A 14,173-nucleotide genomic window follows, 5' to 3' on the forward strand; every position below is an offset into this window, starting at 1 on the left:
GCCCCTACGCTGTGCCATTTATTGTTACCATCCTTTTGTGTTGTTTGAAGGTACAAATTACAAATCACTAAGTCATCAAGTTTTATGGTGATTTGATTCACCATAACAATTAGTAGTGTTAGAGTGAGTTGCTTTTTGGATTAGGTTCTCTGTGATACTTTGATCACTGGTTACATCACTGCTTTGACTAGGGAGACCCCTAAGACTTCCTACGTGCTGTAGTATTGTTCTGGGAAAAGCAGGTAGAAGGCCAGACTTGGAGTCAGGAAGACCTGGACTCCGATCCTGCTTCTGTCACTGCTGTGACTTGGGGGCAGGTCATTTAGCTCCTCATCTAAAATGAAGACAATGGTACCCCTACCACACTGGGGTCTTGTGAAGCTCAAATGAGACACTCCTACCAGTGAAGTGATGTCTAAATGTGAAGTGTTGTTCACTGTATTCTCTTTTGACTCCTAGCTTGAACCATGGAGGTAATACCACTCGTTGCCTTGTTAGGCCCTTCTTACATAAGGGCTATATTCTCAAAAAGAGTGGCACCTGTCATATGCTTCTAAACAGATTAGGGGAAAGTGGAGGTTAAGTACACTCCTTACAGAAAGCCATGTGCTCACCATCTTTTGATAAGAAAAGAACTGGAGCTTTTTCATTTTTTTTGGTGCTGTTTGTAAGGCAGCCTTGGGCACTTGGTTATTTGAGTCTAAGCCCAGTTTGGAGTAATGTAGAGCACAGAAGTTTTTGTAGCTCGGTAGGCTCCTTCTCTATATTGAACCCTAAGGGATGGATTAAGGAAGACTATGGACATTTCTTTACTTGATGCTATGAATCTTAATTTTTTCATGATTTATGTAGTTTGTTTATCGATGGACACTTTTACAACAGGATTTATGAAGCGGGGTCGGAGAACAATGCAGCGGTTGTAGCCGTAGAAACCCACACAATTCACAAAATTGAAGAAGGGATTGGTAAGTCTTTCTGCTCATGTGGTGCCTACTGACTTCAGTGCCCTATGCGGGATTCTCACTAGTCTCTTATCTCTTGTGACCTGAATATGGTGTTGGTTAAGTGCTGTTGCTAGAAGTCTGATGGTGCCTTATCCAGAATATCATTGCCCTTTGGCAAAAACATGTTGAATAAATTATTACTTGTACCCACCTCCTACTCTTGGCCGAGTATATCCACCCAAATGGGGGAATCCCATAGAGGGCTCCGTCCTATCAAGAATGGTCCTTGCCCTGGATGTTTTTGCAGAAGATGTTTTTGGTTTGGATTGTAAGCTGAGCAGAGTATATGTTTGCTAACTTGGATAAATAAACTACACCAACACTTAGGCTTTCCTTAGTCTTGTAAAAAGACCTGGCCAAATGTGGGTTTGGATTCCAGCTGTCTGAATCTCTTTGGAGGAAGAGATAACTTGGTAACTGAGATGTTTCTGTTTACAGATGCTAGCTCCATAGAAGCAAACGAAGAGATGGAAATTGCATATCCTATCACCTGTGGGGAAAGCAAAGCTATCCTCCTCTGGAAGAAGTTTGTATGTCCAGGAATTAATGTGAAGTGTGTCAAGGTAACCTTCCCTCACCTTTCTGTGCTTTCTTCCAAAGGTCTTCTTGCACACTGGTGCCTCCTATACCTTCTCTGCTATTCTTGTTACTCTGATTATTAGGTGTTTCTTTGTATTTGAGGCCACAGCAACAAGTCAAAGAACAGTCTTCAGAAGCCCGTGAGCATATAGCATGAGCAAGACTGCTCTTCATGTGCCAGTCTTAAGCCACAGCTGCTCACACAGATAGTAATCGCCATCAGTGGCATCATCTTTTAATTATGAGGGAATACTGAGTAGTTGAAGTGTTGGGAGGTATTTTCTGCCAGGATAGTCCCCTTCCTCACACCCAGTACAGGGCAGTCGGGCCTGACAGGATCACTTCACATGAAGATTTCATCTGCGTTCTGAATACTGGGTCAGACAGCCTGTCTTGGGGCATGGGGGGATTTGCCCAGGTCAATAGGTAACCCATTCTCATCCTTCTAATCCTTCCCTTGTACCTGTAGTGACCGGGGCACTGTGTTTAGGGGAGGTTATTTTTCTTTGGAGCAGTAAAGATGGGGTCAGCAGCCGTGAGAGCAGAAGCTAGGATGATGCAAGGCTGATGATGGACTAGGTCATCATCTCTGCATCTCTGTGGGGGCCAGATGTACGCGCTCCTGTCTCTTGGCTCTTGATGTCTTTTCCTTTGTTTCTGCCTGACTGAGTTGACACCTGTTTTTGACTTTGCTTTTTGGCTTCAGTTCAATGACCAATTGATCAGCCCCAAGCATTTTGTTCATCTGGCTGGCAAGTCTACCCTGAAGGACTGGAAGAGAGCCATTCGTCTGGGTGGGATCATGCTGAGGTAAGCACCCACAGGAGCCACCCACCAGTGGAAAGGTCTTGGCGGGTAAATTCACAGAGTTAATTTTTCTCCTTTGATCTAAAGTGTCATATATCTATGTTTTGGTGGCTTGGCTGGCAGCGCTGATTCATTTATCTTGATGGCATCTGAAGGCCCTGGATACTACTGGGAGGGAAGCTGATCTGAGCTAGTGCTTTCTGTCAGCCTGAGAACATTTCCATCAAGCCAGTTCACGGGGAAGGGGCATTCATTAGTCCTTAGTCTTACTAAACTGGGGCAGGAGTAGGAGAGAAATGCGGGTAGTACAGGGCAAAAAAGCTCCTGGTCCTCCCCTTCTAATTTGAGAAACTAGCTCTCATTTCTTTTTGGGCTGGCTTGATGTTGACGGAGGGGGTGGAGTCTAGGAGAGTGGCTCCTAGAGCTTCTTGAATGCTTGGGTACTGCTGCTCTGCTCCCAGGGATGAGCTTGCCCCTTTATGCACATGCATATATGCATACATACAGTCAGCTCTTTCTTAACCATGCTCTGGAGGATATCCATAAGTCATTTTATATTGGGTTTGACATGTGATATGAGGCTTTGGGGTAATAAAAGTAACCTTTCACACACACACACACACACACAGACACACACACAGACACACACACACACACACACACACACACACACACACACACACACACAGACACTCTTATACCAGGGGACTCAGAAGCCTGTTGAGGGGGAGGTGACTTGCCCCAGGTCACTACGAGTTGTGGTTGGCCCCTGGGTCATGTCTTCTTGCCTTTATTCTCTCAGATTAAATTATACTAAGGTTAACGTGCTTTCAGCACTCCCCCAGACCATCTGTGGGAGAATCACGTCTCATGGAATGAAAGTGAATGGGAAGCACTCCCTCCTTAGCTCCTTATCTCTGTTACTCTTCAGAACCATGGAATCTCAGTACTGAAGGGGACAAGGCCATATAATAGCCCAGGAAGTGCCCTTCCCCCCTCTGTGGGAAGCCTTCCAGTGAGGAAGAGGCCCCCCCTTTCTGAGACAGTTCCTTCTGCTTCTGGATACCTGTACATATTAGGAAGTCTTCCCTAAACTTGATACCAGCATCACATATTGAGGGTGAGAAAGGACCTCAGAAGCCATCAGATCCAACTCCCTCATTTTAGAGATTAAAAAAACCAAGCACAGAGAAGTTAAGGTACTTGCTCAGGTTTATGAGCTACTTTGAATGCCTGAGGACAGGATTCATTCTCAAGTCTTCCTGATTCTACATCCAGCACTTATTCCACTCTGCCACTTGGAAGCCTCTGATAGCTTGTCTTACCAGTGAAGAAAAGCATGTGCCCACATGCCCCAGATCCAAAAGAAATCAGAGTGGCCTTAAAAGAGACCATTCTTCAAGTCTGATAAGACCAGGCCATGAGCCTTCAAGAGCATGAGTGTAGGCCAACAGATGCCATTGTGACAGGAGTGCCCACTATGATGAAAGTATCTCCAAGCCCCATCCAGCCCCTGGCCCTGGAGATGGCAGTGTCGGGTGGGGCCACAGACAGTCCGGCAGCAGGATCAGTGTTTTCTCCATTCAGAGTCAGTACCAGTTGTTATCAATGATGAAAAAGAGAATGCTAGCTGCTCTGACTTGTATTTGAAAGGGTTTCTCTAGCCTGTCAGTCCATGGAAACCGTATTGCATCAGCAGCAGCAGCAGCAGCCTCACTGTTCTGACTTCCCCATGGTTTTTAATCTGTGATTTGACCTGTTTGCCTTCCCTTCTGTTTCTGTTTCTTCTGGGTTTGGTTTCCCCAAGACTCGGGGAGGGAGCCAGGGCAGTCTGTGACTGCTACAAGGTGGGTGGGGGAGACAGAGAGAGAGAGAGAGACTCCTATGAAAATCTTAATAAGAAGCTCATGTAGAATTTTCTGTAATCTGATGAATTTTGGATGACACTTGACAGGTTTGTTTAAGCGGGGCAGTGAGCCCTGGATTGTAAAATCCAGACTAGTCTGAGGTTTTTGTTTTTTCCCTCTGCACAGGAAAATGATGGACTCTGGGCAGATTGACTTTTACCAGCATGACAAGGTTTGCTCCAATACCTGCAGAAGCACCAAGTTTGACCTCCTGATCAGCAGTGCCCGAGCGCCCGTGCCGGGGCAGCAGACAAGCGTGGTGCAGACACCCACTTCGGCTGATGGTAGGGGGTAGGAAACCACCTGAACACATCCTTTGTTTGTCAGTAGCCCTGTCCTCTTGCTCCTCTCTCCTCCCTCTTCCTTCGCTCATTTGTTCAAAGGCTGTCCTTTTAAGCAGCTGTCACCTGCAAGTATCCTCAGATGGGGCTATGGCAAACCTCTTAGGAAACAGGCCCCCTGCTCTCGGTCTTCTGCTGCATCCCTTCTCATGCTAGGTACAGCTTTCTTTGCTTCTTTCTTCAAACAACAGCCAGCATAATCAAGTTGACATTTATCTAGCACTTGTTGCCTAGCACTAGAGTTTAAGAAATGCTTTACAGACCTGGTCTCCTTGGATGCCCTGTGAGGTAAGGGCTTTAGGAATTATTATCCCTGTTTTGCAGATTGATGGGGAGACTGAGGCTCAGGGAGACTGGGTGACTTCTCCATGATCATCAGAGGCAGGCTCTGAATTCCCGTCTCCCTGACTTCTGTCCCAGCACTCTTGTACCTCTATAAGTGTCCTGCAGGTTTCTCAGAAGCCATTATCCTTGGGCACATTTCTCAGCTTGGGATCCCTGCAGGTTTCAGGTGATCTTAGAGTGCTTTGAATCTTTTCGCTGATGACAGCTTGGTGGGGGATCAGATTAGGCTGGACCACTGTACTCAGATTTCACTCGGCCTGAGGGTAGCCCTAGGACTGACCATGATTTAAGGGTCTGAGGGCTCAGTCCATCAGGGCTTCAGGCCACCTTTGGGGGTAGAACTGTGATCTCCCTCCCAAAAGAGGCTCTGCCAGGCCAGGCCCATAAGGACCAGGGTCAGGAGGTACCATGATTGGCTATGATTGGCCCTCTGCACATCTGGAGGGGGCATGAATGAACTTTTAACTACTTTGGACAAATGCATGATCCCCGGAGCTCTGAAGCACACACACCCCTGGACTGCCGTGGCTCCTGATCTCTTCCAGAGCGAATATTCTTTGATCTTTGATCAGCCATTGGGCCTCTTTCTGGGAAACCTTTGCTGTTTAGGCAGCTGGGTTTTTTTACTAGAAAAATTAAAAAAAAAAACCCTTGAACTCTCATTTGCATTTGGTCTCATCCACTTTCAAATGTGGTTGTGTTTTCTCAGTCTGCTTTATTAAGATCTTGTTCAGGACTGGATGAGGAAATGGAGGCCCAGGGAGCTGACCCAGCTTGCACACGGCCTCTCCAGAGGGGTGAATGGCCAGACAAGGAATAGAGCCCGGGTCCTCAGGCTTTCTATCACTGCCCTTGCCTCTCCAGGAATTTCTCCTTCCTTCATTTTTCTTCTTTTTTGTTGTGGTGAATAAGCCACATCATGTTCAAACCTCAACAGATTGGACTGGGAATGTCACCTTCCTTGGGCTCCCCTTGGTTTGTTTGACCTGTCGGGGCAGCTTTTCCCTCCCATTCTGTTGGCCATGGTGTGGTTGACCTGGGTGACACAGCCCAAGCCCTTACCCTGTCAGTGACCCCCGAACACCCTCTGGTGAAATCAAGTCACGCACTCAGCAGCTATGGATTTGTGTCCCCTCTCCTGGATGTTCTTCTAGGCTCAACTGTTGGTTTTCTTGGTCTCAGACTGGGGAGTGAATAGAGGTTTTTCAACCTGGACTCTAGAAAACCCAACTCTGGTCGCCCCTTCCCTGAGCTCTGACTGGAGGAGGAGGGCCTGTCCTCATGATGCTGCTGGTGGTGTGTGAGCAGGAGCGGGAACTTGGTGCACCCTGACCTCTTCCTCTGATGACCCTTTGGCAGGGGGAGTCACGCAGATCGCCATTTCGGAGGAGAACATGGAAGAGGCAGGGCTGGAGTGGAACTCGGCTCTTACTGCAGCCGTCACCATGGCCACTGAGGAGGGGCTGAAGAAGGACCCCGAGGAGATTTCAGGTACCCCATGGGGGCCTTGGGTAGAGGGTCTGCTGACTCTTAGCCACCACCACCCCTTCAACACCTCTGCCTGCACTCCTGGCATGTTTGAGGTATCTGGCTTGGTGGCAGACAGATGGAAAATCTAAAATCTCTCTCCTTTTTCCCCTCTCCTTTCTCTCTTCCCCTCCTTCCCTTCCCTCCCCTCTCTCTCCTCTATCTCCCTTCTTCCTTCTCCTCTCTCCCCTGCCCTCCTTTGCTCTCTCCCCCCCCTCTCCTCCTCTCTGTCTGTCTCTCTGTCATTCCCCACATTACTAAAGCTATCCCTCCCCCAGAACTCCAGAAGGAGAACCTGGGGGTGCAGGCAGGAGGGTAGGGAGGGGCAGGGACCACCCAGCGTGCTTGGTCCTGATCTGACCTACTGTATCAGTAAGGACCCTAACCTACACAGAGGGGCTGGCAATCGCAGGTTCTTAGATCTGCATTCATAAAAGGAATGGCAACTTTTGAGGGGCTAACAGTCACTTTAATCAAGAACATGTATCATTTGTTTAACCAAGCCAGATATCATTCATCTAGTTCAGGGGAGTCAGCATCCTGAACTTCAGAGAAAATACAGAGAAATCAAAGATCAACAGGCATGGCTTCCTCTGCCTGACCACTGACAGACCAGTCCAACCGTCTGACCATAGTTACCAGAGAGGGAAGCACGGACATCTGGGTGCTCCTTACCCAGGTTCCCAGAGTCCTTGTCTGGCCAAACAAACACTTCAGTCAGTAAGCCCCAAAGTAACGCCTCAGCTCAGAGTATTTATACCTTTTTAGAGCCAGAAGGCATCCCAACCCCTGAGAACCAGTGCCTCATTAACAAAAGATTTAGACTTTCCCACAAATCTTCCCTAATCAAACTCCCCTTAATGCCCAGGCCCACTAATGGGTGGGGAAGATCTTTAACCACATTAAATAGTTAACAATACCAATACACATACTGTTTCTAGTTAGAGAAACTCTTGTTTCTGTACTTTACTCCTAGTAAAGACTCTTGGTCAAGGTTCAATCAGAGGCATTTGATTATACTAAAAAAAACAGCAAAAGATCCTATTTTGCTGGCCATCACACCTCCTCCAGGGGTTCCTCCTTAAGGCATTCTCTCTTAAGGGGCGACAGCTATCCATGGTATGTCCCTTCTCCAACTTCCCCTCTTCCTCTTTGTGCCAGAGGACACCCTGATGTTCTGGAAGGGCATAGCTGACGTGGGGCTCATGGAGGAGGTGGTCTGCAACATTCAGAAGGAGATCGAGGAGCTGCTCAGGGGAGTGCAGCAAAGGCTGCTTCAGGCTCCCTTCCAGATTACAGGTGAGCTGAAAATGTGACATGGGCAATTAACAGATTTATTATAAAATTAACAATGTGACTAATAATAGCTCACATTTCCACAACACTTGGAGCTTTGCAAAGCACTCCACATACATTATCCCACTGGAGCTTTTCAGGAATCTTCTGAGGCAGGTGCTATTATTATCTTCATTTACAAATGAGGAAACTGAGGTCACAGAGGTCATACAGAGTTACACAGCTAGATCCATGATGGTTTTACTTGGGAAGAAGGATTTTTTTCCCAGATTTTTGAATGGAGGGGTGGCAGATGATCAGAAGGATGGGATATGGAAGAAAGGCAGCAGGGAAGGGTGGGCAGAGCCTGTCCTCACTGTAGTGGAGATGGCAGAGCAAGCCCCCTGACTTCAGGGTTGTCACACTGATCATAGAGAGGGGAGCACCAGCACTCTGCCCTTACCCCACGTGGGACTCTTCTTCCAGATGCTGCTGTCCTCAACAACGTAGCCCACACCTTTGGCCTGATGGATACGGTCAAGAGAGTTTTGGACAACAGGAAGAGCCAGACAGAGCAAGGGGAGGAACACTTTCTCTACACTCTGACAGGTGACAGTGTATCTTTCTTTCCTATGATGGATTATATAGATTTCTGTCCTTCCAGGGGACCCGCACAAGATCATATCAGGTTGACTAGCCCTGGAGGAAACGAGAGACCTTTTTTCCTAAAGTCCTATCAGATGGTATCCTAGCAAGGTTTTGTGTAAGGAAAAAGCTATAGCAGTGAGAGATACTCAGAAGCAAAAATGGAGATTGACTAAAAAATTGTAAGTAACATCCTAGCAAAGTGGACTGGGAAGCTCCAAGAGCAGATGGGGTCCCCTTATTGAAGGTGATTGGGCAAAGATTGGCCAGTCCTCTTGTAGAGAGGGGGTGTTCTAGATTACAGAGGAACATCTTCAGGGAGTCAAGCGGGTGGGCTAGACCAGACATCCTCTGATCTCCCTTGCACCTTAGTGATTCTTGGTCTGCAGCTCCAGGAGGAGCCAGTGGATGGGCCAGTGTCCTCAGTGGAGCATCCAGCAGAGACGGAAATCTAGAAGTAGTGTGGGCTACCATAGGAAGACTAATTTACACTGATGTAGCCATTTCAAGTGGAGTGAGCATTTCCTTCACAACAACTAGGACAGTACAGGTAGTACACGTAGCATCACATGAGAAAACTGGAGGAATGGAGGGGCGGAAACAGCTGAGCCAGACCCAGATCCAGACCTATGTGTTCCAGCTTCTTGTTGTTTGTCCGTTGTTCTTGACGAGGACCATGACATTAGGAAGGCCATGACTTGCTAGTGAATTGGATTTAAGTGAGATAGGGCTATGCAAAGTCACCAGCCTCACTCTCTCTTCTGAAGCCATCTGGACCCAGTGGCCAGGTATAGATCAGGATGACTGGAGATGGCCCAGGATGCAGTGGGGGATCCTCCGACTACAAGTCCAGGGCTCTTCCTAACACATTCCAAGGGATTGTGACACCCCAGGCAGCCCTAGAAAACCAGCATGTCCTTAGCAGAAGACCCAGGGCCCTCTTGGGCAGTTCCCCACCAGTCACCCTTTCTTTTGTAGCTCAGGTTGCCTTATCTGTGGTAATATGGAAAATGAGAATGTGTGAGCTTCTTGAGAATTCACCTTGTTTTTGCATTTCTTTACATAACCAGCACTCAGAACAGAGTTGACTGACTCATTTAAATCCATGTGTGCTTTAGCTGAGCCATGAGAAAAGAGAAGGACCATGCCAGGGTCATTGGAAGAGCGTATAGTGCTGGGAGATTGTCAATACAAAGGCCTGGAGCCAGGCTGCAAGGAGCAGGGAGCAAGGCTTAACTGGATCATGGAGTATAGAGGGGAGAAGGAGTAGTGCCTGGTGGAGCCTGAAGGATTGGTGGTGGCCTTATCAAGAAGGGCTTTCAAAGCTAAGCAGAGGAATCAATCTATTCTTTTAGAGGCAAGAAAACCATTGAAGTGGGGAGGGGCATGGTGAGATCTCTGCTTAAGTAAGAAAAGCCCTTTGGCATCTGTGTGGAGAATGGATTGGAGTGGGGAGGCTTGAGGCCCAGAAGCCGTTAGGAGGCCACAGCTATGATGTAGGTAAGAGGAGACCAGACCTTTGCGAGGGTGACATTGTAGAGATTTGGCCCCTGCCTGGCTCTGAGAGGTGAGGAAGGTTGAGGAGTTGGGGGAATATCAAAGTGAAGGCCTTTCAGACCTGGAAGGTTGGTGGGGCCTTTGGCAGAAAGAGGGAGGGTTAGAAACCAGCTCGTTGGGAGGAAGGAGAAGGAATTCTGTTGTAGACATTCAGAGTCTGAGATTCATGCTTGAAATGACATGAGGCTAAAGCTCATGAGAGAGATAAGGGCACCTCTTGGCAGGGACAGGCTCATTAGACCTGAGGCTGAGGGACACTTCTCTCTCCCCACTGCTTCCAGGGCAACCGGCCTCACTTTTGAATGACTCCCAGTGCAAGAAAGCTCCTCTTTCTATCAAATCTGAATCAGCCATTTTAGAGCTTCCTCCTACTGCTCCTGGAGCCAGACAGAACATGCCTACTCCCTCCCCTGCATGGGAGTCATCACGTTCGCCCTAAGTCTTCCTTTTTCCAATTGAGCCTCAGTTAACAGGAACTTGAGATCCTTCCCCATCCTGCTTGTCCTCCTGAATCCTCCCTCAGCTTACCAGTGTCATTCAGACTGTGAGGCATGACCAGAGAGCTGCATGTCTCAGGTGGCAGCCTGAATTAGCTGTTGGCTGCCATGTCACATTGTTTCCTGACTTTGGTCATCAAAGTTTCTGGCCAACTAAGACCCCTAGATATTTTTCAGACAAGCTGCTATTTAGCCTCTCCTGCATCTTGTGAAGTTGATTTTTTGAACCCAAGTGTAAGACTTTCTACTTAGCCCTGTTATATTTCATTTCATTCAATCCAGCCTAAAGTAAGTTCTTACATATTGAGATCTGTTTCTATCTTGACTTTTACCAACCCAACTGATTGATTGATCCATTTATCCAGTAGGTTGGTTAGCTAGCTGTCCTTCCTTTTCAGCTTTATAGATCTTCTGTAAATTTAGTATTCCATCTTTGAATTTTTGATAACTATTAGACAGCATAAGATCAAACCTGGGCCACCCCCACTGGATACTACCTTCCAAACTGACATCAAACATTGAATGTTTAGTAAGGTTCTTCCCTGAATCTTGGTCATTTGGCCAATATTCCTGTTGTCTAACTCACATCTCTCCATTATTTCTACAAGAATCTCATGGGACACTTTATCAGATGCTTTGCTAAAATTTTGGCAAACTTCATCTTTGACACTTCCTGGAGCTACCGGGTTAGTAACCCTGTCAACTGAGGCCTAGCATATTCTGGTTGATGCCCTGCTGACTCTTTGTGATTACCCCTTTCTTTTCTAAATCATCATTATTGTTCTAGTCACACACCTGCCACTCCATCAAGGGTATAAAACCAGCCACTAAATTGACAGATCTGAATTTCTATTTTTTCCATCCACTTAGCTAAAAGACTAGAAGAAGAATAGCTGGCTTGTCTATAATACTTAAAGGCTTACAAAACACTCTGTGTAATTTCATTTGATTTTCACAGCAACCTACTGTTATTATCCCCATTTTACAGATGAAAAAACTGAGGCTGTGAGAAGACTTGCCCCAGGCCACACAGCTAGTAAGTCTCTGAGGCAGAATTCGAATTCAGTTCTTCCTGCCATCTGAGTCCACCTCTCTGTCCACCGCATTACCTAAGAAACAAAGCAATTAAGGCAATTGAATAAAAATCAAGGCACCTCCTACATGCAAGCCCCTTTCTTGGCATGGGGAGAGATGCAGTGTTTAGAGAGTGCCACCTCTGCTCGTGGGGAACTGCTCACAGTCTCTTTGGAAGCTGAGATACCAACACACAGACCAGACCCTGTGTACACAGAGGAAGTGCTCTGGGAGACAGAGTCATTACCAGCCAAGGGGAGAGCACGGAAGACTTTTGGGAGGAGGGGACGTGGGAATGGGATTTTACAGAATGAGTCAGATCCTGTTCAGTAGATGAAGATGGGGAGGGGGGCATTCTAAGATGCAGAGTTGTGAGAACAGAGCTCACATTCAGGACCAGAGAGTGGTCCATTTTGGCTGGAACCTAGAACCTACAGGTGGCAGACATAGGGAAGCTCTGGGAGTGAGCACTGGAAAAGTGGGATAGGAGCCTGCTTTATAGGCCTTTCTTACCATGAAGTCACAGGGAAAGAGGAACTCTTGGTTTAAAACAAGAGAAAAAATGCTCCAAGGGCTCCCAAAGTAATGGACAGACTGAAGGATTTACAGTCAGAGAGACTGGGTTCCGCCCTACCCTCGACAAGCGCTATGACCTTGGGCAGGTCATTCTTCCCTTGTCTGTTAGATGAAAGAGTTGGACTAGGTGAGGGACCCAGTCCCTTCTTCTCTTAGGATAAATTTTTTTGATGGTGATGATGATAATAGTAATGTATTTACAATCATTACCTCCTTAATTTGTACAGTTGTTCATGTGTGCGGGCTTAGAACATGTGAGCAGGGAGCCCAAGGACAACCTGCGTACTTTTTGGGGCCACAGTTTACCCAGGAATCTCAGCCCTTGTGTCTTTTGGGTTTATCACCCTTTTGGAATTCTGAGCTCTGGCTCCTTATCCAGAGGCCCAGAAATGCCCTTGGGAGCTGCTGTGTTCAGGGTAGGTGGGGCAGTTCAGGAAACTTATCATGATGAGACAACTTGTCTCCCAGGGGTGGGAAGAAAGAACTGAAGTCTAGAAATGGATGTGGTTACTAGGAGAATGTGTTTTTATTCCTTGTTGGGGTCATCACGGTGTAGGACCTTCCCCAGAAAGCAGGTCTAGTGTCAATGATCACTCAGTGAGCAGATTCCCATAAAATGGGTAAAAATACTAAGTGTCAGAGATGAGATTTGAACCCAGAACTTCTTGACTCCAAGCCTAGCACTCTCCACCATACTACACTACATCTGTATTGTTGTTGATAAATATTAATATCTTTTGAAAATTTCATTATTGAAACATCTGCCATCCTGAACATACTTCTTGCTGTCTAAACAAAAATTGCTTTTTCCTTGTAGACCTAGAACGTCAATTGGAAGAACAGAAAAAGCAGGCTCAGGACCACAGGCTGAAGTCTCAGACTGTGCAGAATGTGGTACTGATGCCCATGAACAACCCGAAGCCTGCCAAAAGGCCCCGCCTCCAGCGCCCTGCCTCCACCACCGTCCTGAGCCCCTCGCCCCCCGTCCAGCAGCCTCAGTTCACCGTCATCTCCCCCATCGCCCTAGCACCGATGGGGCAGCCGTTCTCCATGGGCAACCTCCCCGTGGCTACCCTCAGCCAGGGCTCCAGCCCCGTGACTGTGCACACGCTGCCTTCTGGCTCCCAGCTCTTCCGCTACGCCACTGTCGTCTCTTCTGCCAAGACCAGCTCCCCTGACGCAGTGACCATCCACCCCTCTTCCAGCCTGGCGCTGCTGAGCTCAGCTGCCATGCAGGATGGGGGGGCCTTGGGCAATATGGCCACTGTGGTGAGCCCCGTGGAGCTGGTGGCCATGGAGTCTGGCCTGACCTCTGCCATCCAGGCTGTGGAGAGCACTTCAGAGGATGGGCAGACCATCATTGAAATTGATCCTGCTCCAGACCCCGAGGCGGAGGAGCCAGAGGGCAAAGCCCTCATCCTGGAGACTGAGCTGAGGACTGAGGAGAAGGTTGTGGCCGAGATGGAGGAACACCAGCACCAAGTGCACAATGTGGAGATTGTGGTCCTGGAGGACTAACTGGGAGCCTGGGGCCAGGAGACTCGTTCTTTGTTTCGGATTTTAATGATTTGTTCATTTTTACCACTGTCCTGCTCATTTCCACATAGGATCCTTTTTTTTGGTTTTGTTTTGTTTTTCCAATTTAAAAAAAAAAAAGAAGAAAATTCTCAGTAATGTGACTGAACATGCTGGTCCCCTGTCTTCCCCTCTCCCCCACCAGGTAAGCAGTGGACAAGACAAGTTTCCCTCAGAGAGGAAAGGAATAGACTCCTCTCTTGCCCAGTCTTGCCACCTAGGAGGTTGTTTTATTTAGATGAGGTGGCAGGATGAGACCAGGCCTCCTGTCCAGAAAGCTCCTCCCAGGCTGATCTGTGTATGAATGTTGGTAAAGATGCAGTGTTACCCAGACTGTGGGTATGGATTTGACCCTTGGAGAGCATGGGCCATGTGGTATTTGACTTTACCTTTGTTCCTGGGAGGGAAGAGTGGGCCCTCAGAGGGCCAAGGGAAGACTGGCAGCCAGAGGAAGCTGGTGGGAA

At 47.7% G+C, this 14,173-nt stretch overlaps 1 protein-coding gene across 6 annotated transcripts in view; it reads left to right on the forward strand.

The window, feature by feature from the left end:
• Positions 1-13,808, forward strand: part of GMEB1 (glucocorticoid modulatory element binding protein 1) — a 45,778-nt gene extending 31,970 nt beyond the window's left edge. For 2 of the 6 annotated variants that reach the window (XM_072609593.1, XM_072609594.1), the window contains exons 3-11: positions 853-965; positions 1,443-1,567; positions 2,290-2,393; positions 4,424-4,581; positions 6,343-6,474; positions 7,672-7,809; positions 8,272-8,394; positions 11,473-11,520; positions 12,952-13,808. In XM_072609593.1, the coding sequence (XP_072465694.1) occupies positions 853-965; positions 1,443-1,567; positions 2,290-2,393; positions 4,424-4,581; positions 6,343-6,474; positions 7,672-7,809; positions 8,272-8,394; positions 11,473-11,520; positions 12,952-13,652 (1,642 nt within the window). In that variant the 3' untranslated portion in view covers positions 13,653-13,808. The remainder of the gene's footprint in view (positions 1-852; positions 966-1,442; positions 1,568-2,289; positions 2,394-4,423; positions 4,582-6,342; positions 6,475-7,671; positions 7,810-8,271; positions 8,395-11,472; positions 11,521-12,951) is intronic. The other 4 variants (XM_072609598.1, XM_072609599.1, XM_072609596.1 and 1 more) reach the window with 3 other exon arrangements.
• The last annotated feature ends 365 nt before the right edge of the window (positions 13,809-14,173 follow it).

The sequence above is a fragment of the Notamacropus eugenii genome, chromosome 5 (assembly GCF_028372415.1).
Source record: "Notamacropus eugenii isolate mMacEug1 chromosome 5, mMacEug1.pri_v2, whole genome shotgun sequence".
Taxonomy (NCBI): domain Eukaryota; kingdom Metazoa; phylum Chordata; class Mammalia; order Diprotodontia; family Macropodidae; genus Notamacropus; species Notamacropus eugenii.